The sequence below is a fragment of the Aulonocara stuartgranti genome, assembly GCF_965226115.1.
Source record: "Aulonocara stuartgranti genome assembly, chromosome: 11".
Taxonomy (NCBI): Eukaryota; Metazoa; Chordata; class Actinopteri; order Cichliformes; family Cichlidae; genus Aulonocara; species Aulonocara stuartgranti.
Window position 1 is genome coordinate 23,380,226 of NC_138947.1, and position 23,112 is coordinate 23,403,337.

General features: G+C 40.1%; 1 protein-coding gene across 5 annotated transcripts in view; it reads left to right on the forward strand.

Annotated features, from left to right (window-relative positions):
* Window positions 1–23,112, forward strand: part of cdkal1 (CDK5 regulatory subunit associated protein 1-like 1) — a 273,992-nt gene that overhangs the window by 2,284 nt on the left and 248,596 nt on the right. For all 5 annotated transcript variants that reach the window (XM_082550969.1, XM_082550971.1, XM_082550966.1 and 2 more), the window contains exon 4: window positions 1,673–1,785. In XM_082550969.1, the coding sequence (XP_082407095.1) occupies window positions 1,673–1,785 (113 nt within the window). The remainder of the gene's footprint in view (window positions 1–1,672; window positions 1,786–23,112) is intronic.

The following is a 23,112-nucleotide window of genomic DNA, read 5'->3' on the forward strand; positions in this document are numbered from 1 at the left end:
AAGGAATAACGTCTTTTAGATGGTTTTTAATAATTGTCCACCCATCTCTTAACATCAGTGCACTGAAATGTTTGAGCCCACTTCCATGTGGAGATTATAGTTGTGGAATTCAAGCCTAAAACACATTCAACATACATCCTCTTTATGATTTAACCACCGGCATTTTGTAGAGGGTGTAGCAGCCATGGCAGTTTTTCTTGAAACAACAACTTTAATCGCCACATTTGGACATTTTCTCAAAATGACCAATAATGTTTTTTCTTCATGTGGCCCTAATGCTTTTTCGTACCTGCTCATTTGGGGTTTTTTAGAAAAATGTCATGTTGCCAGCTTTGCACAGATCCACAAATGTAGGCTGAAACATAGATTATGTTTTGTAGTATAGTGGTGACAATCTGTTCTCTTTATTTAGAGAAAGAAAGAAAAAAGAAAGAAATGTAGGTATGCAGTGGAAGTACAGATGTCCCAGTTTCACACTGGGACTTGAACGCATCTCATGTTTGTTGATCTGTGAAATTAGTCTCAAAACTCCACTTGAGATGAGTGTATCAGGTTACTTGTGCACACACATTTAAGGTTTTGTGAGCACGTTTAGTTTTAGACATCTTGGTTTAAGCTTGTCGAATCCGAGGCAAATTCCTCTCATATTAGAGCTATGAAACTTGGAATAATGATCCAAACACTTTAGTAACAAGGAAAATGACTGTATTTCACAAAGTGTTTTGCAACTTAAATCAAGACACTGCTCTATTAATCACAACTCAGCTGCATGCGTTGCTGACACTTTTTAGAGTTCTGTAAAAGTTACAGTGCTAAGCAAACGATTTGGACGCTATTTCTAAATTCCTCCAAGCATCTCGTTCAACAAAACCAAAAGTTTTCCATTTCCAGCATTTTTACCAGTGTTCTCTTGATTGTTCTATCGATTGTACCCTGTGTGAGAGGTTTCTGGTCACCAGTGTATAATCTGGAAGCTCACAATTTTGGGGATTTCTGAAGGTGTTTACTTAGTTTTCCAAGTGAGTGATGTTTTTAATTGAATTTCCTGAAGTGTTTGAAAGAGTGTTTGTTTCTTCAACTACATTTCTAGTTGTTGTTGTTATAACTGAATTGTTTCTTCCACTACTTAAAAAAATAAAATAAACCCCATAATTTAATCTAACTGCAAACTGTTTTCTTCTGATTAGTTGTATGTTAATATTTTATATATTTATATTTCAGTAATCGGATAGATTAGAAAAATCCCATAGTCATGTTGAGCATGTTTACATTCTACATGGCTATGCTGGGGAAAACTAAATTACAGTCGCTGTACATGCTGCTGTTCCACGTTCATGTTGTCTTAATTTTTGCATTTCTTATCTAACAGAGGAAATGACACCAATAGCACACATCAGCTATACCAAAAACCTTAGAAGCTTCCAAGCCACAAATGCCCTACACAAGATCCCACTGAATCGGAAAGCCACCTTATCAGGGTGGTTTGATATTTACTCTTGACATTTAGTTTGACAGCAGCTGGTGTAAAAGCACCTTTGTACTTCCTCCAACACACATGGGTAATAAAGCAAATTTACAATAGACAGCCTTTTGTCAGCTGGTTTGGTTTAGACATCGATTTTTGCACATCAGGATGATTTACAATGGACGTATTACTTGTGTATTTTTTTAGTTTGATCCCTGGTACCCAAAAGATCTGGATGAAAACATGGGGCTGCAGTCATAACAACTCAGATGGGGAGTACATGGCTGGGCAGCTGGCTGCCAGCGGATACAAGATGACTGGTAAGAAATGATGTAATTGTACTATGTTGTATTAATTCTGTTGATTTGAAGTCAACAGTACCAACAGGAAGCTGCCTATACCATAACGTGACAATAGAAATATTGGATGTATTTTATATTTAGACAAAAGATAAATGGATGAACAGCTACAGTGGTAAATATGGAATTATTCTGGGTGCCAGTTTAGCTCGCTGCTTGAGCAGGGGCAGCGCTCCGGGTCGGCTCCAACCCATGGGCCTTTGACGATTGTCTTCCCCCACACTCTCTGCTTTCCTGTTTATTCTCCACTGTGCAGCTAGTAAAAGCAAAAAAGGCCACCACAAATCTTTAAAACATTTAAATATCATTATTATTGTTAAATGTCTATAGGATTAATGTCAATATTATTATTAAACACAAGAGGGCGGTCTTGCTCTATAAGTACACTGAACCTTAAATGTTATTCTGGTTGGTGAGTTTTATTTTTCATTGAATTGAACTTGTTAAAAACACCTATGGATGAACTGTGCAGTGTAAGCATTTTAATTCACGTCTGCAGTCTGCCAGTCTTTAGGAACCAGGTGGATTTTGTTATTTCTCATCGCCATGATTACAGCAGTCATTTACATGCTTTAAGCTGACTTAAAATAGATGAGAGCGTACATGGTTCAGATTACAGCTCGTTAGAGAAAACTGATATAGTGAATGCTGCCTTTCATTCTTCGGTTTTGCGTGAAGACGCTGGCCATGTTCGGTACTAGATTACGGGACGTCTTTCAGGAGGGTTTCGTTGCGAGTGTGCGCAGGTGTGATAGACCGACACAGGTGAAAACGATAACGCAGAGAGTGATATGACACTGAGTTTTGCATTGTAGTCGGTTAAATATGATACTCTGGTGAATGTTTGTGACCTCATGTTTGTCACAAGGAAAATTGATTGTGCCTGGCTTTGTGTGATTAGTTATGTGTTCAGTGTGAGTATTTGTGTTGTTGTGTGTGTGTGTGTGTGTGTGTGTGTGTTTCAATAGACACGCGCCAAGACGGATGAAGAAGACGGAGTAAACCCCTTAGGCATTTTTCTTTCTCTCCGTGGGGTCTCCACAGCCATAGAGCAAAATTAATCACACACTTCAAAAATGCAGATCTACCCACTCATTCAAAGTGACACACAAGACACAGTAAGCCCATGACCACAGGCCAATAGTTTTTCTCCTCATCTGCTAGGCCAGACCCTTGATTTCTCTCTTCTCAGTGCGTTGCTCCTTGCTGACGTAACGCGTCTCTGTTCAGTTTGTCGTCTGTCACCTGCCCCTCCACTTCGTAACAGATCCTGTCACACATCTACTGAAGCTTTAGACTTTCTGTGCTAATTTAATTTGGGATTTTTTTTTTAAATTTAGTGGAATGGCTGCAGTCGGAAGAGAGTGTAGAGAAAACTTGTTTGTATTCAGACAGTTGTTTTCCCACTTTTCCCACTTTGACCTTTGTAAGGGTAGCATCCTCCTGCCTCTGAATCTGATTACAGCACATGTTGCTTCTCTGGTTGTCTTAAAGTCCTCAGCAGATATACATGCAAGAGGGTGTAATGTAATACACTCTTTGGTAATAAGGTTAAATATTGCTGTTATGGGTATTAGATTATTGTAATCTCTGGGTGAAGACTCTCTCTGTCTCCTCCTCATGTTAAAAGCACGGCTGCACAGCGACCGGGCAGGAAAAGTAGGAAAAGAAAGGAAACCCTTAATAATCTTACGCAGCAGAAAGCTCAAATCATTCAGAGCATGTGCCTGTGAGGCAGACTTTAAACACTAAAAGAGAAAATTGGATATAAATACACATGAGGGTCAGAAGAAAGTTAATTGAATGTCTGTCTTCTATTGTTTGCATATATTTTGCATGGTTGAATACGTTTAGAAAGGATGCACTCCTGTTTGATGTTGTCGTATACATTTGTCTCCCTGGTGTGTGCCCCGGTGGTATGTTTACTCTGCTGAAACGAAGGTTCATTTTCTTTCTGTCTGACGCCGTACTTTGATGTGAAGCTGCTATTTCACAATTTATTTATTTTTTACTTTTTCTTTGCCAGAACAGTTTTCTGACTCCAGGGTCTTTATGGAGATGTGCATGTGAGCATGATCCCCAAATGGTGCTCAATAGGTGTGCTTAGTTTTTCACGTGATTTACAAAAGTTGTGCTGTTATCTATGGAAGCCTGTTTCCGCCACTAAAAAAAGTATCCGCTGTTTCTGTCGAAATGTGTGGACACACATGAGTGTGCAGGCACAATATTTCGAGAAAATAACTCGAAATTTTAATTGTTTTCTCGAAATTTCAAACTAAAAGCTAACTCAAAATTTCGAATTAGCTCTGCCAATCAGTAATCTATGTGACTGACATCATTTTCTTATTACCTGGAAGGATATGGCGCAGAGGAATGCGCTCTTAAAACCGGATCGCAACAAATTGGCGCTTTTGAGAGCATGTTTGCTGATAGTAACGCCATGTGATTCAGCTAATAACACAAGGATTTAATCATTTGTGAAGCCACGGTGAAAATACTCAGCAATTTGTGCATTCATGACTGGCTGTGACACTGGTAGCTTAGCTGTAGCATTTGTAGCTCAGGGCTTCAGCTTCCGGGTAACAAGGAAATGACGTCATTCACGTAGATTACTGATTGGCAGCGCTAACTCGAGTTACTTTTCTCAAAATTCCGAGTTAATAAGTCGAAATTTCAAGAAAATAACTTGAAATTTCGAGTTATGAATACTTTTTGTTTTTAATTGTTTATTTATTTTTTTAGTGGTGGAAACGGGCTTCCATACACTAAACACATTATTTCTTTAAAATAAATAGCGGAGCAGTTGGCAGGAAATGACGCGTCTCAAACATTAGTGAATCAGTCTGTGCGCTTGATTTCTTTGTTCCTCCTCCTATATTTAGCACCTTGAGAAAGGAACTCCCAGAAATGCATATGCAACATGATCAGCCGCAAAAAGTCTCAGTTCCCACCTCTTACAGTCTCCTCACTGTAAATACAGACAGTATTTTTTTTTTTTTTTAATGGCAAAACCAAGTTTGTGCTGGTGCAGCATGTTAGTAAATCTTCCCTTATAACTTCCTGCAGCCCTAAACATGCGATTTTATTTGCCACACATAAATTTACCTGCTGAGGGCGCGTGCGTTTAGAGATTCCTGGCAGCTGAAAAAAATACATCTTATAACTCTGCGACAGAATAATGCAGATATTTCCACAATGTAAAGGCCATCTCTCTGCTGTCATTCAAGCTGACCTTAACAGAAACGTGGCCACAGCCATAGACTAGATGCACTCCAGTAGTCAGAGGGAGATAGAAACGATGTGAACGTGTGTGAGATTGTAAAAAAACTATTTCTTTATGCAAGTCACATCAAACAGAGCTCGGAATAGGGAACAGTAATAGGAAAAATGCTGATGGCCATCATTACACGTATGCAAGCTTTGTTAGTTGCATGTCTCACATATAACAGGTTAGAAAAGGTGAGAAATTCTTCCATTCACAGCGAGAAAAAGGTGTTGTTTTACCCTGTGCTGTAGCCCAAAATATACCTTTATCTTACATTCATAAAGCCTCAGAGTACGACCGCTGCTTTTCTTCATACGCCTTTTTTTCCACTCTGTTCTCTCTCAACAAAGTATGTTAAAGGTCAGAGTCTTACTGCTAATGCTAAAGGCTTAGTTTGGTTTCTGTCCTCCACAGCTCTGCTTTTTATCCGTGTCTTGTTTGCGTTCCTGTATCTTTTCTCTTTCCCTGCCGTCCTCGTCCCTCCGTCCCTGTCGGAGTTAAAATCTGCAGTCAGTCGTTGCGTTTCAGTGTGAGATTGTTAGAAAGAAATGGACGGTCATGGACAGAATCAGGTGAGATTACACTTGGTAGAGGTGACGATTGTGCTGAATGGTATTGTATGGAATGATGCGCAGTCTTCTACAAAGGCATGAAATTGTCAGGAGTGTATCAAAGGTGGAATTGTGTAGTATGACTAACATAGAAAAAGGCTCGTGAATAGCATGGCGCTGTTGGCCAGATGGAAGATGAGGACAGGTTGAACATTATCATTTGTGAGTTCGAACGTTCCATATAAAATCACAAATTCCCGCCTACCTCTGTAATTTGTACGCCTATGTGTGTTCAAATCCACCACGTCGCTCTGCAGTTTAATGAAAGCGTATGGACAAAGGAGCCTCGGCGCCTCTGAAAATATGACATCACCTTCTCTCCCTCTCTCTCTTATCCTTCCTTCCTGTTTTCTCTCCATCACATCCCCGTGCCCCCCCTTGTCGCTCCTTCCTACCCTTCTCTAACTTTCTTTCTTAAACTATGACATCACTTTTATAGTAGATAGTAGCAGTTCTTGTGTTGGCCTATAGGTGGCAGCCTTTCCCCGTGTAGCAGCCCTTTGTTGTAAGAATGAACCACTACAATATCAGGGTGAGGTCATCCTTCCAACATCCTCTCTTCCCATTCATGGTTTTAAAATGTGTAACTTTCAAAGCTTCAAAGCAACCCCTGATTATATGCAAGCTGTACATGAAGCCAGCTCTCTATCAGTTGTATTATAAACATATAAACATGGAGGCTGCTCTGTTACGGCTTAATGCAGATTGTTGTAGTTGTGCTTAGTTGAGAAAAATCGCTCCTCATCTGTAGCTGGAGATGCTCTTAGCTTGTACATGCAGTGCTTTAAAGGTGTAACTCTCAGGAACGTCTTTTATTTAACCAGTTACTACATTCATATTTGAGATTAGCATATTACTTGGTTGCCACCTGTGGCGATAAATCATATGCCATGGCGTTTATTTGTTTGGTCACGCTCATATTCTAGTAGTATAAATGCACACACACACATAAAATAAATAGTGCTGATTAAATAACAATGGCTCGCTTTGCTCCTTTTAAAAAGTTGTGTGCATCAATGAAAGACACTGTTGTTTACCTGTGCTTTCATTGTCTTCCACTTGTTTTAGTGCTGGTACTGGTTTATTGTGGCTCGTTCTCATTTGCTGTTCCTGCGCACAACCAAAGGGGGCACTCTTCACCCACGCTAGCACACCGACACCAACGAACTGCATTTGAGCAGAAGAGCAATGTGCCAAATAGTGACTTCATAGGAAGGCATCTATGGTCACACATGAGTGTGCAGACACACACAAACACACCCTTCATGGAAAGTCACACCAGGATATTTTGATTGTTTTTGGCTGGTCTCCTCCCCTCCCAATATCTTTTCTGCCATCCAGCCGGGCACACAGCACTTCAGTTAGGATTTTACATACCGGTTAGGCAAAATTACTCCCGGGTACACAATGTCAGCCAAATGAGGCGTTTTCAGTTCCTGGTTTGGATGCAGACGTTAGAGGATATGGGTTTCAGAGAGAGAGAGGGTGTGGGCTGCTTTGATAAAATGATACGAGGACTTAATTGATCAGCAGGTATTACGGGTGCTGCCGTGAATAGAAAATGCTGTGAGTGTCACAGAGTGTGGTTTTTTTCCCTTTATTAAGCCTTGTTTCAGAGCAGGTAATCGTCAAAAAATATGAAATATATATAATTAAGATTGAAGCATTATGCATACTGCTTTTAGTAATAAAAGTATTTTTTCCAACTGAGCTAAAGCACTTAAAAGTGTTTAGTCAATAGTAGCTGAAAAAAATAATAGTTTAAATGTAGATCTAGTATTTTTACTGCTCTTTAATATTTGCTTAGCCTTAGAAAAATTGTTGTAGTATTTGGATGTTTTGGCTGAAACCCCTGAAACAATGTTCTGATGGCGCTCACACTGCATTTGTGTTTCTAGCTCTTCTGTTGCTCTGTGATTGTATTACATCACCGTAGAGTATTCTCACTCTGAGTCTGTGTTCCTCGCATACGTGCCGTCTCATTCATAAAACGGAGCGTGTGAGGACCTTCTGACTGGCTGCCTACGCGCTACGCAACATTACACGCCGTAAAATTATAGCCAATGAAAACTTACAATGTTGCCTGACTCCACCTCTCACATAAACACACACATTGGCGCTCGCAGCCCGCCCGCTCGTACGCACATTTACTCTTCTCACACACAGTTGCAGCCGTGGTGGGAATTGGTGTTGTGCAGAGAAAGTATCTGAGAGACAGTTGCGTTTTCGACAGTCATCATTCTGTAAGATTAGACTTATCGCCTGGTGTCTGTACGCCTGAGAAAAACTCACTGTATGCTCACCGTCTTTCCACTGTGGCGTAGCTGCGCGGCTCGCTTCACTGATTTAGAGAGGGGAGAAGGAGACTGGGAAAGAATGAAGGAGAAGGCAATGTAAGGAAAGATGAGAGGAGGAGTCCGCGGGGAAGGAAAGATGGTGGTGGGATGCGGGGCACAGCAGACGTAGATGGCACTTCAAGACAGAATTAGTCTAAGCGACGGTTTGGAAGTGCGAAGGCGAGCAGGGAGGGCAAGTACGATGCCAGGGAAATGAGCTAGAATCTGGCAGATCTGCAGAAATTGGGAGTAGAGAGATGTAGAGTGTAGTGGTTTGTATGACCAGGGATGACAGGTGAGATGTAAGGGGAGAGGAAAAAAGAGAAGCTGCAGAAAGAAAATAGGAAATTGTGTCTGGCAGCTGTAGATGCAGTGCGAAGGAAAAGATTCCTGCTGGATAATAAATGAAATGCTCTTAAAAGTTAGCAGAATTATTCATTGTCTGAATCATGTAAAAATATAAAATAACTACACCGTGTGTGCTTGAATTGAAAAAGCACTTTGCACTAATCTGCTAAATTTAGAAATTGTCCTCATTTCATTTTTGTGTAATGCAATTTGATGTAAACAAGGAAAAACTATTAAAACGGTAAAGCAACACCTATCTCTCGTTTCTTAGGTATTTACTAAGGCGCACACAGTCTGCAGAGCTGTGATTTTTGTCTGAAGTTGCGATAGAAAGACCCATCAGTCCAGGCAGTCGGGTGTAACCGTTTAGACATCAGAAGATTAGAGTGATCCCAGCATTGTGCGTGTGCCCGTGCGTGCATGCACATGTGTGTTTTGTTGATCCTACAAGGTGACCCATGTGTAGACGGCACCCAGTAAGTAACCATTTAGAAGCCATAGGATTAAAGACCTTAAAATTCCCATGAGGGAATTATGGATAGAGGAGAAAGAAGGAAAGCGGCATAGGCAGAGGGAAAAGGGGGAGATCGGTGATTACTCTAAGGAATGGAATATTGATAGCATTGTAAACTCGTCTGAGCAGAACAATCATTGCGGCAAGAAATTGTCACGGGGTTTGGAAAACACAGTGTCCGTCTTGGAGATTTTTATTCTCAAAAAAGTTAAATATTAAAAGTAATCTGCATGTGCTGTGGAAATGGGCAAAATAAATGCCTACATAGTAAAGAAACTGCAGGAGGGCAACAAATATGTTCCTTCCAGGAACTCATTCCCGAGAATCAGATCTCCTTCACTGCTGGAAAACCTTTCTCATGTGTATGATTTTAAGGAGCATGGAGAGCAATCAGATTTGACTAAAAAGAGACCTCTCCTCGCTTCTCCGAGGGGGGAAAAACAGAACAAATTTATTTCCGAAAGGGCAGTGATATTTCATCCTTGTTGCCTTAAACCTCAAAGGTAGGAGAGGAAGAAGAATTGAAGCAAAAAGAAAAGCTGCTCCAGTTCCCCATCTGCACAGTCATTTGTGTCCCTGCACTTTCATTTCTTGATGAAGGGAACGAGAGAAGCTGGAAGGAAGTTTCTTTTGCTACTTCCCCGTGGAGGAAGGAAGTGTATTACCTATTCCCTTTAGAATCCAACCAGCCAAGTAAACCCCATGTTATACCAGGAATACCGCCTGCCTTCCACAGGGATTGTGAATACCCTGAAGGGGTATAATGTGAATATCATGGAGGGGATGTAATGGGATAAGGCAGGAGCTGGAGGAAAGGCGTAGGGGTGGAGGGGCAGAAAGGAAAGGAGACTAGCAAAATGACAAGTAAAGGAGGTTGTCTGGAAAAGGGATGAGAGGTGAGGCTAGATTTTGCTCAACATCCATAGTATTGAGCCTTAAATCAAAGCTGGGAGATGTTGGTTTCTGGCATTGAAGGTAGCCTAGGCTTAAAAGAAAAAAAAAATCTATTGGCCTACGACTGACAGTTCCGCTCTGTGGCCAACACACCCACACTGTGTGGGAAATTGCAGGAGTACAGCCTTCACTCCCCTTGAACGCAATCCATCGGGTGCCATTTAACAAGGCATTTAACCCCTAATGTCTCGACTGGAGCTGCTCGATGGGAAACGTGGCACGCCTGTGGATATGTTGGGCAGCTCCCAGTTAGGTGTATGCACCCACCCTCTATTGCCCAAGTCTTGCCAATTCATGTGTAATAATATGACACACAAATACAGCGTGTGTGTTCTTGGGCAGTGTGTGTGAAATTTTGTTTATAAAACTGCTTCCTGTTAATATATTATAGTAAGATTATAGTGAGTCTATAGTTCTTGGCTCAGTATAATAGTTCGTTCTTCATCTTTATAAATTTTTTAACACTAAGCAAAAATTTTTCCTTTTTCTAGAAGACTAAAAAATCTTCTTTAGGCTACATTCAATATAAATAAAATAGATGAAAGTGTTTGTATTTCTTGTGGAGTATTTTAAGTTTAACAGTTACATTACAGTGGAATGACCTATGTGTACAAAGCATACGACAGGAAAAGAGATCAAACTACGTTTTTATTTTTTGCCCCAGAATTAATACTGTGTCATATTCATGGCGTAAGGACAAGTAAAACTAAACGAGTATGGGATTTGTAACTAATGTGAGGATGGCTATACTGCAACCTGCAGATTTGGTGGTTGATGGTGTTCTGTAAAAAGAATAGGGTTGCCGTGTCGCACATTATGCTGTAAATGTACAGTACGGGAGACCATTATGCATATGTATCCTCCACAGTTACAGAGAAGCTGGGCATTAAACCAGTAATGGGCTATTTCAGCTTTGTTTGATGGTTCAGATCCATGTGATACTAAGGCTACGTTCACACTGCAGGTCTTAATGCTCAATTCCGATTTTTTTTGATCAAATCCGATTTTTTTTTGTCTGCTCGTTCACACTACAAATAAAATGCGACAGCAAACGCGCTCTAGTGTGAACGCTCAAAGCGGCCCGCATGCGCAAAAGAAGACGTCACACACAACGCGCTCTGTTTAGACCCAGTATTGTTTGACTGATGGCCCTTAATATAAAGACTTCGGACTTTACGTTTCCCAATTTTTGCTTTAAGTTATTGTGTTAAAATAACCTAATAATGATCCTTATTGCTGTTTTAGAGAGGAGCGGTGCTTCAAAGGATGGTTGCAGATTCCTGTCAGAATCTGCAGATTATACAGTACAAATAAAATGTTCACGTTGTCTTCCCAACAGTTTCACTGACATCTACACTGGAAGGCCAGGAAGTGTTCGTGATGTCTTCTCCGGCGCTGATAATTAGCGTCTGTCTTGTGACAGTGACGTAAAAGACGGATTTAATGCGACATGACCGTTCTAACAGCAGTCGCTTTCTAAAACATCGGATATGTATCAGATTCAGTACCACATACGAAAGTGACCCAGATCGGATTTGAAAATATCGGGTTTGTGCCGTTCACACTGTCATAGCATGAGCGGATATGGGTCGCATAGGGTCAAAAAAATCGGATTTGATGCGCTTTCGCCTGCAGTGTGAACGTAGCCTAAGAGTCATTTTAAGCAGGGTTTTAAAAGGACAACAGTCTCCATCCAGATGAGTATCTGAGCAGTTTTCTTTCTATAGTATGCTGGGTATCGGTGTATGTGTGTGCTGCTGCCCATTGCTTGTCCAGGTTTAACCTTTTTTTTTTTTTTTTTACTGTATTGTGGTTTTTAGTGAGCTGTACATATGTATTATTGCTGTTACTATGTTTTAGTGATGAATTTTATTGACAAATATTATAACATTAGTGTAGGATGTTGTTGTTCTTCCCTTATTCCAGCGGTCCCCAACCCGCAGGCCACGGACCGGTCATTTGTACCGGGCTGCAGGAGTTGAGGCTCGGTTTGATATTTTTGGTTTTCAGGGTTTTTATCGTTATGTTTTTTTATCGTTAGCTCGGTTTCCCTGGGTCTTTTCCTGTGTATTATGAGTAAATCTCCTTTTTTTGGTACCGGTACTGGCTTTATTTTGTTGTATTTATCCGCGACACCTTAAAGGCCGGTCTGTGAAAATATTGTCGGACATAAACCGGTCCGTGGTTGGGGACCGCTGCCTTATTCCTCATTGCCCTCATTCTGTGCTAAGCTCCTCTACAAGGACTCATGAAGTTATGATTTTGAGTCAAACTAGAGCTGCTTGATGTTTAAATTTCATGTTTCATCTTTAAAAGTACCGTGTCGAGTACCAAATCGAATTTCTGTGTTCTGCTGGGAAACCGGTGAGTGGGCGCTGTGATTTATTTATTTCTATCAAGTTTGACGAGATCTCCAAATGCAGCCCCAAACCATGACAGAGCCTCCAGCGTGTTTTACTGATGGCTGCAGACTCTCACTGTTGTACCTGTCCTGGCCTCAGGTCTTGTGTCTGGTTTGTTTTTTGTTTTTATTTAAGGACATGACTTCCAATGACTGTCACTATTTTGTTTCACATTACTCTCTCTCATGGCTGCTATTTCCGTTCTGACTTTCTGAACCTACATTTGCTACATAGTTCAGCTAAATCGTCACACTAAACTGAAGTTTTAATTTAATGATCATTGTACCTTTTGCTGCTTTTATTCATGATTTTCTTTAAGTAACAGTAACAGGTTGACCTTTGGTGACATGTCCCCCACCCACCTATACTGAGCAAATGGTACAGAGCTGTCGTGTTGTATTAGGTCTGGTGGCAGAGAGGTCAGCACTGTAGCATTGATAAACATCTGGCTAAGTAGCATTCATGTGACGTTAAGTTAATCTAACATTAGTTGATGCTTTCATGTTCCTAAAACACTGTAATAATGAAGTTGCTGACGTGTTCAATTGTTCAAAAGTACTGAATTTCCTACATTTAATGTAACTTCAGTTACATACAGTATGCTGTATTTAAAAAGCTGCTTGCTTGTAAAAGGGACAAACCAGGAGCCCTCAAGAAAATAAGAAAATAGAAAAAAAACAACAACCTTTCTTTAAATTGAAGCAGTGCAGTGTGTCTTACTTAATCAAGGAGGCTGTTATTCTAGCCTCTTCAGTGTAGCGCTCTGGCTCCAGTGCTGGTGAAATTTGCCAAACTAAACTTAAGACTGTGACTGGCTTAACCTCGTGTCATGATAACAGACGGTATCATTATCAAAAGAAGTCTGTAGTTATTGACCCGGGTCGGTGTGAACGCTGGTTTTCGCACATGTTCCTAATTAGCGCTTAGACGAGCAGCTGCAGCTTCGTCAGTGAATAGCAGGGAGCTAGCACAATCAAGCTCATTTCAATTGTTGGGTAAGGGTAAATAAAAAAGCAAAGTCTCGCAGGTTGTCGCCAGCTTTTGAAAAGTGTGTGAATTTTACTCGAACTGTGAAATTCACACAGATTTGCTACGTGCATCTGTAATAGAAAATTCACCAACAGAAACGTTCATGATGAAAGGGACATCAGATGATTACATATGATGGCGGTTCGGCATCTATGCTATTGTTGAAACGCAAACATACACAGAGTAAATTTAAAAATGATGTTTTTCTAGACTTTTGAGAAAATCTTTGCAGATAAAAAGCCAGTTTGTATACAGAGAAATGTTATTCGTTCAGCTGCTTTTATTCACTGTTGAAACACGTTGCATAACAAGTACTCTTGTTGGGGTAACTTGCTAGGAACAAGCTAGAACTGTTTATAGAGACATAGAGCTCACCGCTGTGTTAGAATTGGCCGTGATGATTGTAATGTTGCAGTATCGGTAATCCGCTCTTTAAGTGATGACGTATGAACCCTGCTTCCGGGTCCAATTTACTACCCCCCAGCCCTCCACAAAAAACCCACAAAAAAACCCCCAAACAAAACAAAACAGTCAGTGATCACTGTCGGTCTCTCCCGGTTTTTATTACCACTATAGGGCTGAGCGATATGACCAAAATCTCATATCCCGATATAAGAGTTCTATCGTCCGATAATGATATAAATCACAAAAATGTAACATTTTCTGTAAATTCTGTGAATCTCGGGCAGCTCGACTTGCGTGAAGTGTTTCCAGCTGCGCGTCATGTAGCTGGAGTCGAGTGTTTTAACTGATGCATGAAACGATGCATTTTTGGGGAAAAGCCTGTTCTAACGTTTGAGTCTAAGGTTTATTTTTTAGCACCTGGCGGCTCTTTTTTTAATTCTCATCTGTAAATAATCTGCTCGTTCATGCGATTCAGTTTATTTTGAAAAGTCTCAACAGGATCTTGAGCTTTATTGTGAAAGGTTTATGTGGAACATAAACAAACGGACACATGATAGTGTTACCGTCGTTGTTGCTAACCACAACGCATAAAAACAGGCGCTTGTCCGTCTGTAGTGTGGTTATATTAAATATAAGAGAAAGAGAGAACTTCAAGAAATGAATATAGCCACTACAGTGACCATCAAAACCATGAAAAAATATTGGCGTAAACAGTTTATTTTGCGACACCACGAAACAAACGATAGCGTAAAAAAATTTGATTACCAGTGACTGCAATAACACGGAGCTAACAATGTGTTAATTGGGTTCACCAAAGTCCAAACTGAGCTTTATTCACATAATTTGGCAGCACAAATTGTCCCAATTTCAAAATGTCATTGTTTCAAAATGTCAGCGTTTGGTGCAGCGTAGTCACACAGCTTCCTGCTCTTGGAGGACAAACAGTGCAACTTTGTGTCGCGCTTTCTGGCAGTAGAGCTAAAAGGACTAAAGACAGATGATCTGTGTTCTTTGACATTTGACAACTTATTGTAGCTTTCTTTGTTTCGGAATAATTAGCTTGTCTAATACGTTACAAGCTTAAAGAGGAGGGGGACAAATTAGAAGTGAGAAAGACTAAAAAGTCTCTTTGGTTTCCTTGTCATCTTGACTCAACAAGGAAAACAAATGCAATTTCCTTCATAAGGAGGAAATGCTTAAAAGACATTTGTAATTAATGTGGCGTGCCAAGCCGTTGGTGTGGGTGGATAAAGAGTGTGGGTGACATATGGATACAAAGCAAAGAAATCATTTTAGGCATTCAAGGACATGTAGTAAATGACTTTTCAAAGGCCCCCTTTGAGGTTATTCTTTCTCCTTCTCTTCACTTTGGCCCTTTTGTGTTGTTTTGGAAGATAGCCCCCCACTTTCTGTCTGAGTGTCCAATGTTCAGCCATCAGCTGCCATTACTCACTGACCACCTGCTGAAATGGAAAGCAGGGGTGACCTGCGCTGTTGTGTGTGGATGTTTGTATGAGGCCACCTGCTGAAATGAAAGGACTGGCTACCTGTGAGTGAAAAGGGGGAAAAAATGTGACCATGAGAGTTTGTGTGTTGTATGAATTTATTAGCTGTGTGAGGGCTAGTCGCCCCTTTGAATAAACGCACTAGATAATAAGCATGTTACAGAAGTCTGTGGTCCCTGCAAGTATTTCAGTGCTACACGCTTATGTCCTTTCTGTAATGAATCCTGCATGCGTCTCTGATCTCGTCTTCATCCATATAAATGAGTCAGCTCTGTGCTAGATTTCCTGATTTCCATGTGAGAGAACAGATAATGGATAAAGTGGATTAAAAAGCAGCAGATGATTTGAGCAGCGGGTTTAATTTGAATCATCATCCGACAAAGTAACCCTGATCGCCGAGCAGAAAAAGCAACTTGACAGGGAGGCTTGGCGGGACCGTGCTTGACCAGATAAAATAAAAAACTGTGAATGAATATAAGCAACTGTGTGTGGTTATCCACAGGGTTTGAGTCAAATGGCTCATCTGCTATCGATTGTGCAGAGCAGGGTGATAACAGAGCTTGAATTTTCAGCTCAACTTCATTGTGCTCTCTTTGAAAGCTTGCTATCCTCTCCTGTGGTTATTTTAGCAATATGGATCTGTACTGGGAAAGTTAGCAGAGTAAATACAAGTAATGTTTAGCCAGGCAAGAGATCGATAGCTGTGTATTGATTAAGCATCAAGTGTGGCCACAAGCAATTTCCTGGTCGTGTGTGTGAAGGCGAGTGATTGTTTTTTTTGTTTTTGTGTGTTTATAGAACTTTTTATAAGTTCTAGCTTGGACTGAATAATGACACAATGCATTAGTGTAACTTTTAGGGTTCTTCTTATATATATTATTAAACTCACGACTTTAAAAAAAGCACTGCCTCTATTCATTTTTTTCAAAAATAGACAATACATATATTTTATATCTATCTAGTCTGCTAAAATCTGGAGATTTATTTTGAAATTTTTACTAGGAGTGGTTATTTTAATTTTGTTTTTTTTCTATATTCTGGTGTATAGATGTGTTTTTCTTTGCTTTTGCCCTCATTTACTTTCCACACTCGTTTTCTGGATCAAACAGGCACATGGATGCATGCACATCGAAAAGTGTGTGAAGTTTATTGATAATCCAATGCTTTCCACATGGCGGACAGATGGTTCTTCTAATCTTTCAGACAGACACTGCCTTCTGAGATCTGATCTGATCTTATGATCGCTCTGTGTGTGTGTGTGTGTGTGTGTGTGTGTGTGTGTTTATCCGTGTGTATTTCTGCGGTTGAACTCAATAAGTCTATCCTCTGAAGGTCCCAGCTGTTATGTGTGTGTATGTGGGTTTTTCAGCTGCTTGTGTGTTCTTTCAGCATTTTTTTAAATATATGTATAACTTATCTATCATTGGTAGTTAAGTGGTTGAACAGGAATATTATGATGTGGCTGTATTTCACTGTTTTCAGTGGGAAAGAAAAAAAATAGCTGTTTTTTACATTAGGGCTGTTCGATATAACGATATATATCGGGTGACGATATAAAAACATCTATCGTTTCATTTTACGCTATCGTTTGTTTCGTGGTGTCGCAAAATAAACTGTTTACGGCAATATTTTTTCATCGTTCTGATGGTCCCTGTAGTGGCTATATTCATTTCTTAAAGTTCTCTCTTTCTCTTATATGTAATATAACCACACTACAGACAGACAAGCGCTTGTTTTTATGCGTTGTGGTTAGCAACAACGACGGTAACATCATCGCGTGTCCGCTTGTTTAACACATAAACCTTTCACAATAAAGCTCAAGATCCTGTTGAGACTTTTCAAAATAAACTGAATCACGTGAACGAGCAGATTATTTACAGATGAGAATTAAAAAAGAGCCGCCAGGTGCTAAAAAATAAACCTTAGACTCAAACGTTAGAACAGGCTTTTCCCCGCAGCACGCCGTGTAATAAATACTCACAAAGAAAACGGTGGCCTTTACAACTTATGTCTAAAACTGCATAGTTTCATGCATCAGTTAAAACACTCGACTCTAGGTCCATGACGCCCAGCTGGAAACACTTCACACAAGTCGAGCTGCCCGAGATTGACAGAATTTATAGAAAATGTTACATTTTTGTGATTTATATCGTTATCGGACGATAGATGTCTTAATATCGGGATATGAGATTTTGGTCATATCGCACAGCCCTATTTTACATGATGCCAAAAAAATCTAAACACTGGAAAAACTTTGACATGAAGATCACAGCCTTTTCTGTGTGCATGTGTCTTCCTCTGTCCATCTACACAAGAAGAAAGGAACCTTGTAGATGTGCACCCACTGGCCACATGATTAATTACACCTTTTACCTTGAGAACTCCATTCGTGTTTCATAGATGGAAAACATTCCTCCGAGATTTTGGTCCACGTTGACATGAAAGCATCACAGAGTTGCTGCAGGTTTGTCAGTTGCACACCCATGATGCAAATCTCCTGTTGCGCGACATCTCAAAGGTGTTTTATTCAGCTCAGATTGGAGGTCGGTTCAGAGAAACTTTATTAATCCCGGAGGGAAATTGAATTGTCATAGCAGCATAGATACAACATATAATGAAGCATGCTTGCATAAAGAAGTGTAGAAATAAACGCCCTGGAAATAAACTTGCATGCATTTTCACACAGAGAGCTGCAGGTCACTGAAAATTTTAACCTTGTGAAGCTTTTGTGTGAAAATCCCAGCAAATCAGCAGTTTCTGAAATACTCCACGCCACATTCACAGTCACTTAAATCACCCTTTTCCCCATTCTGATGCTCAGTTTAGTTGCTGCCATTTGATTGGCTGATTAGATATTTGAATTAAAGAGCAGTTGAAAAGTAGTCAGTGAGTGCAAACATTGAATAATATACTTTGTTTAAAAGAGAGAGAGGGCAGAGTTCATATAAAAAGCATAAAAAAATCTACATTTGCACGAACTTTAACAAGTCAGCGTCTTTTGGTAACATTATTTTTCTGTCACCTTTCCAGAGGTGACCATACAGTAAAAAAAATCACTCTTATCTTGTAGCTTTATTTAGAAACTGATTGACTTTGAAGGAGAAAGTGTTGAATTATCATCAACAGTAGCTCTAAACATCAATAACGGCTGCATGCGGCACAGGAACTGAGCAGTAACAGAAAACAACAAGACTCCTGCTGTGCCGTTGCTACCTGAGTGACAGAATGACTGCTGGCAAACGGGGATAAATAAGAGATAATTATGCACGAGAAGTTTGTCACGTTGCTGAACGTTCAGGTGTGGAGCTTCTTCAGCAGCGAGTGAGTTAGTGCAGCAGGTATGCTCCGGCCAAGTTATCAGTCACTTTAAGTGCAGGAAACAACATCGCCCAGCTTTGTTGCTCCACACTTTGAGTCTCACGGCATTAAGTGCAACGATACGTTGGTGTGTGACTGCTCGCCTCGGCGCAGTGTAAAATTCTAGCAGCACGATTGTCTCAGCTTGATTTAGCTTCTCTGACCTGATATCTGATTAAAGCCACTCGGATGTGTGTAGGAGCTGGATTAGCATATAAAAAGACGGTGACAGGACATCAGATAATTCTGATGCCATCTGTTTTCAGTGGAATCTGTTAGGAGATGGAATGTGTGTTTTTCTGTGCATGCGCCGCCCCTGCTTCCCTTCTCTCTCTCATCGTCCACGCTGCTGTTTTAGGCTCGGTGTTTGTTTTTATCCAGCAGCTTTTTCTACCTTTTGGTTAATTTTTTTACTTTTTGTATTTGCAAGAGGAGAGAAACTGTTTTCTGTGGACAGACACATCAATTATTTATAATGAGAAACACTTTAATTGTTCCATTTTTGTCATGATTTATTAATTAGGGGAGGCTTCATCTTTACTCCACCTATAATATATTCAGGCACAAATGAATGGAGGCGCACATTTATGTGTGCACGCACACACATACAGGTCTCATAGGCAGCTTTTTACTATCAAAATACTTTCAATTGTTCTATAGGATTATCCATTTAGATGTGCATAAGTGTTAATAAAACAGGTTTTTAATAACTTCAAATAAAAAGCTAATTCTGAAAGGATGAGAGTGAGAAAAGGGAGATTTTTAAATGAGGCTCAGCAGTTTAGAAGGGGTGTGGTATATGATGCTGATAGGAAACTGGAAGCAATGAAAAGCAGAAGAAAAATGGACAATGTGAGGTTAATGGAAAAAGTGAGAGAGAGTGCCTTTTTGCCGTTTCCCCGTGCGCACAGTGACTACTTGGAGAATAAAGGTGGTCAATTTAAATTGCTTTGTATGTGCCAAGTCACTGATCTTTTTTGTGTTGCATCTTAAATTATGGTCAATTTAGAGAGTTAATCAATAGCTGCAGTTCAATTCATGCTCTTCAGTCAGAATAATCCTTGTATTTATTTTCCTTTCTTTCTGTTGATATATTTTTGGCATGATTTTCTCCATTAATCCAGTCATGAGAACCCCCTTTTTTATTACATCCATATATCTCTTCCTCTGTCTTTAAATCCTAGCAATTATTGCAGTCAGGGTTTTTGAGTCACTGTAGATTTTTGGTGTTGAGATAAAAAGAAGATGATGAAAACGCGGAGCTCAAAAATGGACCACCCTGCTTAGTGTCTGTGTATGGAAATGTGCTGTGAACCAGAGTAGCAATTTGTATTGGCGTGTGTTTCTTTCTCTCTCTCTTTTTTTTTTTTTTTAACGTCTACATGCCGTTAGCAGAACAGCCTGTCTAATCACCAGTCTACCTGCCAGCCTCCACGTTCCCTTTAATGCTCAGCACGAAGCACATCAGCAACCAGCCTGCCTCTGTGTACTGGAGGGTGGAATCTGTGATTAAGAGCTTTGTGGTATTCATTTTGAATGTGGTACCATTGCAGGTAGGGAGATCAGGTGATGTGTTCAGGGCAAGTCTGGGTTTCAATTAACAGCATTATAGTGATTATGGTGGAACTGCGAGTATATAGCAATGGTGTGTATGTGTGTGTGTGCCGGTGGTGCATGTAATTTGTGGAGACACCGCCAATTGAACAAGGTGGTCCACTAAGCTTATCATGTGTTGTACTTGCCCAGTTTTCCTCCTCTTTATGCACAAACAGGATCAGCAAAGTGTGTGTGTGTGCGTGCGTGTGTGTGCGCCATATCTTTAGGTCTGTCTCCTGTGACTTTTACATACAAGCTGCTGACTACTACTCCCTGAACCCCTTTGTGTCAAAGTAGTCTCTTCTGTTCAGCTCATCATCCTTTTGGACCCTTCTCCCTTTACGTTTACTTGGCTCTTTCCTACTTTGTATATTTTACTCTTATTTCTTTCTGCCTTTGCCTCCACGCTGCTCCTCTAATCAGCTAACAACGCTGTCTGAGATTTAGTATTGAAATTACATACCATACTTCTCAATTTTTCTTGTCTCCTTGTCTTACCCCCTCATTTTCCTCTCAAACGGGCTTGTAATTTTTCCTCTTGTCTTCCTTTACACTTTTTTTTTAATCATATCTGTGCTTTTTTTTCTTTTTTATGATAGTTGGAGAGTGAATATAAGAGTGCAAGTATCAGGGGACGGTATCATCATAAGGGCATGTTATATGCTTCTGCTTTCTAAGCCATCAGGACACCCCCCGTGCTTTCTATATCAGGGGAGAAAAAGGCGCTCTCTGCATCTGGGCTATTTGCATACAATTTGCATATTAACCCCAACTGGCTGCTTTTAGAATGCCAAGAGGCTAAATTCAGTATTTATTACCACGGCCCATAACTAGTTTTCACTTTTCTGGGTGTCATTTGCATCTGATTTGCATGTCCCTTAGCTTAGATTTGGGAATAAGGAGCCAGATGACCTAAATTGTTTCAATTTCACCCAGAAGTAAAAAAAAAGAAAACACAGAGGAAGCTCTAATTATTGCTATTAATCAAATTAGGTCACTTTACATGTGAAACATAAATATGTGAAGTAGTTATTAGCTCCAAACGCTAACAAGCAATCTGAGTATAAACAGTATTAAGGCTAACCTGAATAAAATTTGAGTCTAAGCATTATGCCAGCTTTTAAGTCACACACATATTTTTTTTTTCTATGCAGTGCCTAATGTTTTTCTCGTCTTCCTATAGATGTTTGATGTTGTAGTAGCAGTTGGCTTCTTGCTAAAGTCTCTGATCCTTGTGGCTGGCTGCTGCTGCTGGCTGCTGCTGGCTGCTGTTGGCTAGCTGTACAGCCACTAGCCAGCAGAGGAATGGAGGGTGTTAATTCCACGTCTACTCCAAGTTTTCTTTTTCACTCATCGTCAGTGATGGTTGCTCTTCATATGGAGAGTTAAAGATCATGCAATGTTCCTCTGTTGGGAGTCCTTCTCAGGAGTTATTTTGAGTTTCAAAATAGCGAATCAGCCGTATATTTTTGGGCTGATTCAATCAATTTTTAAATATATAGGCTCAAAAAGACTAAAACAACACATGATCTAACATATTTTAAGAGATGTAAGTATTTGATACAGTATCCTTTCATTTTGCTAACAGTCGTACAAAAAGCCTTCAAATCAAACCTTCTTTTTATTTTTAAAAATAATGTTTATAACCCATTTCTGCCAGTAATGTGGCCGAAAAAACAAACAACACAAATACACAGACATTTATTTTTAATGCTGCCATCCCGCCTTATGTTTTCCCACTGTGGAGAGAGCCACTTTGCTCTTGTGCACTTATATTATTCAGCTGCTTTTCCAGTAGGTCTCCGTTCCCACTGACAAACTTCTAACTCACCATTCTTCGCCTACAGCTGGAGTAGCCATGCTTGTTCGTGTCTAAGCAGCGCATGAACCTGGATGTTGGTAGATCAGGATCTAAATGGTGGAATTAGAGTCCTTTCAGCTGCCATTCCTTTACAGTGTGTATCTAAACTGTGGACAGAATAAGACAGGTCATTGTGTGTAATTGTGAAAGATGGTTATCTATTCTCTAGGCTACTAAAAAACAAACAAACTAAAAGAACTGCTTTGGTATTCTCCTTTTGTTGACCACAGCCCCTTTTAGCTACTGCCTCTACCTTTGTTTCGCCTCACACTCCATCTGCTACAGTACACATTCATTGCAGGCTTTTTTCCCCAGAGGACAGGTGAGCTTTTACATACAGGTGGTTCCTACTTTTTAAGCTTTCTATCCCAAGTCTTTGTCTCTGTACCAGGTGACATATGGCATAAAAGAAAACAGACACACACAGAGGAAATTTCTGGATCCTTGGTCGCCCTCTAACACATTCTTTTGTGTGCAGAGCAAACAGACGTGTGTTCTTTCCATGCGCTATTTCTTTTCTTTTTCTTTTTTTTTTTCATCGCACAATTGTGCATATACACAAACACACCCAGTTTCACACAAAGGTACACGCACACCATTGAATATTAACTGCCATCTCCTAGAGCAAACAGCAAATATAATCACATTTGTAATGGCAGGGAAATGGCGTGTCAATATTTGTCTAGTCTGTTATTGTTGTGAAATGGGGAAAAGACTGTGGTTACCATGGTGTGCATGACAGTTGGCTTTGAGGTACAGAAAGTCACTCTTTCTCTCGCTTTTTTTTTCATGAGCTCCGATCATAATTGTATATGCTTTCTAGTTAAATTCTTTGTGATCTGTTGAAAACCAGCACATCTTAGATATGACAATGGAAGCAACTAGTTGCTCCAGAGGGGTTAGAATGCAAATCTGTATTTCTCTTATTCGCCATCTCGCTGTGACAGAGGAAAGTTTTTCTGCATATATTATAATCTAAACTTCATCGCGTGTAATCACTAAATCGCTGAGTGTTTCTGTGTATCTTACATTTTCATACGAAGCGTTCTAAATGACGTGCAAACACAACACACCGCAAATACCAGTAGATCCGAACACAAACACC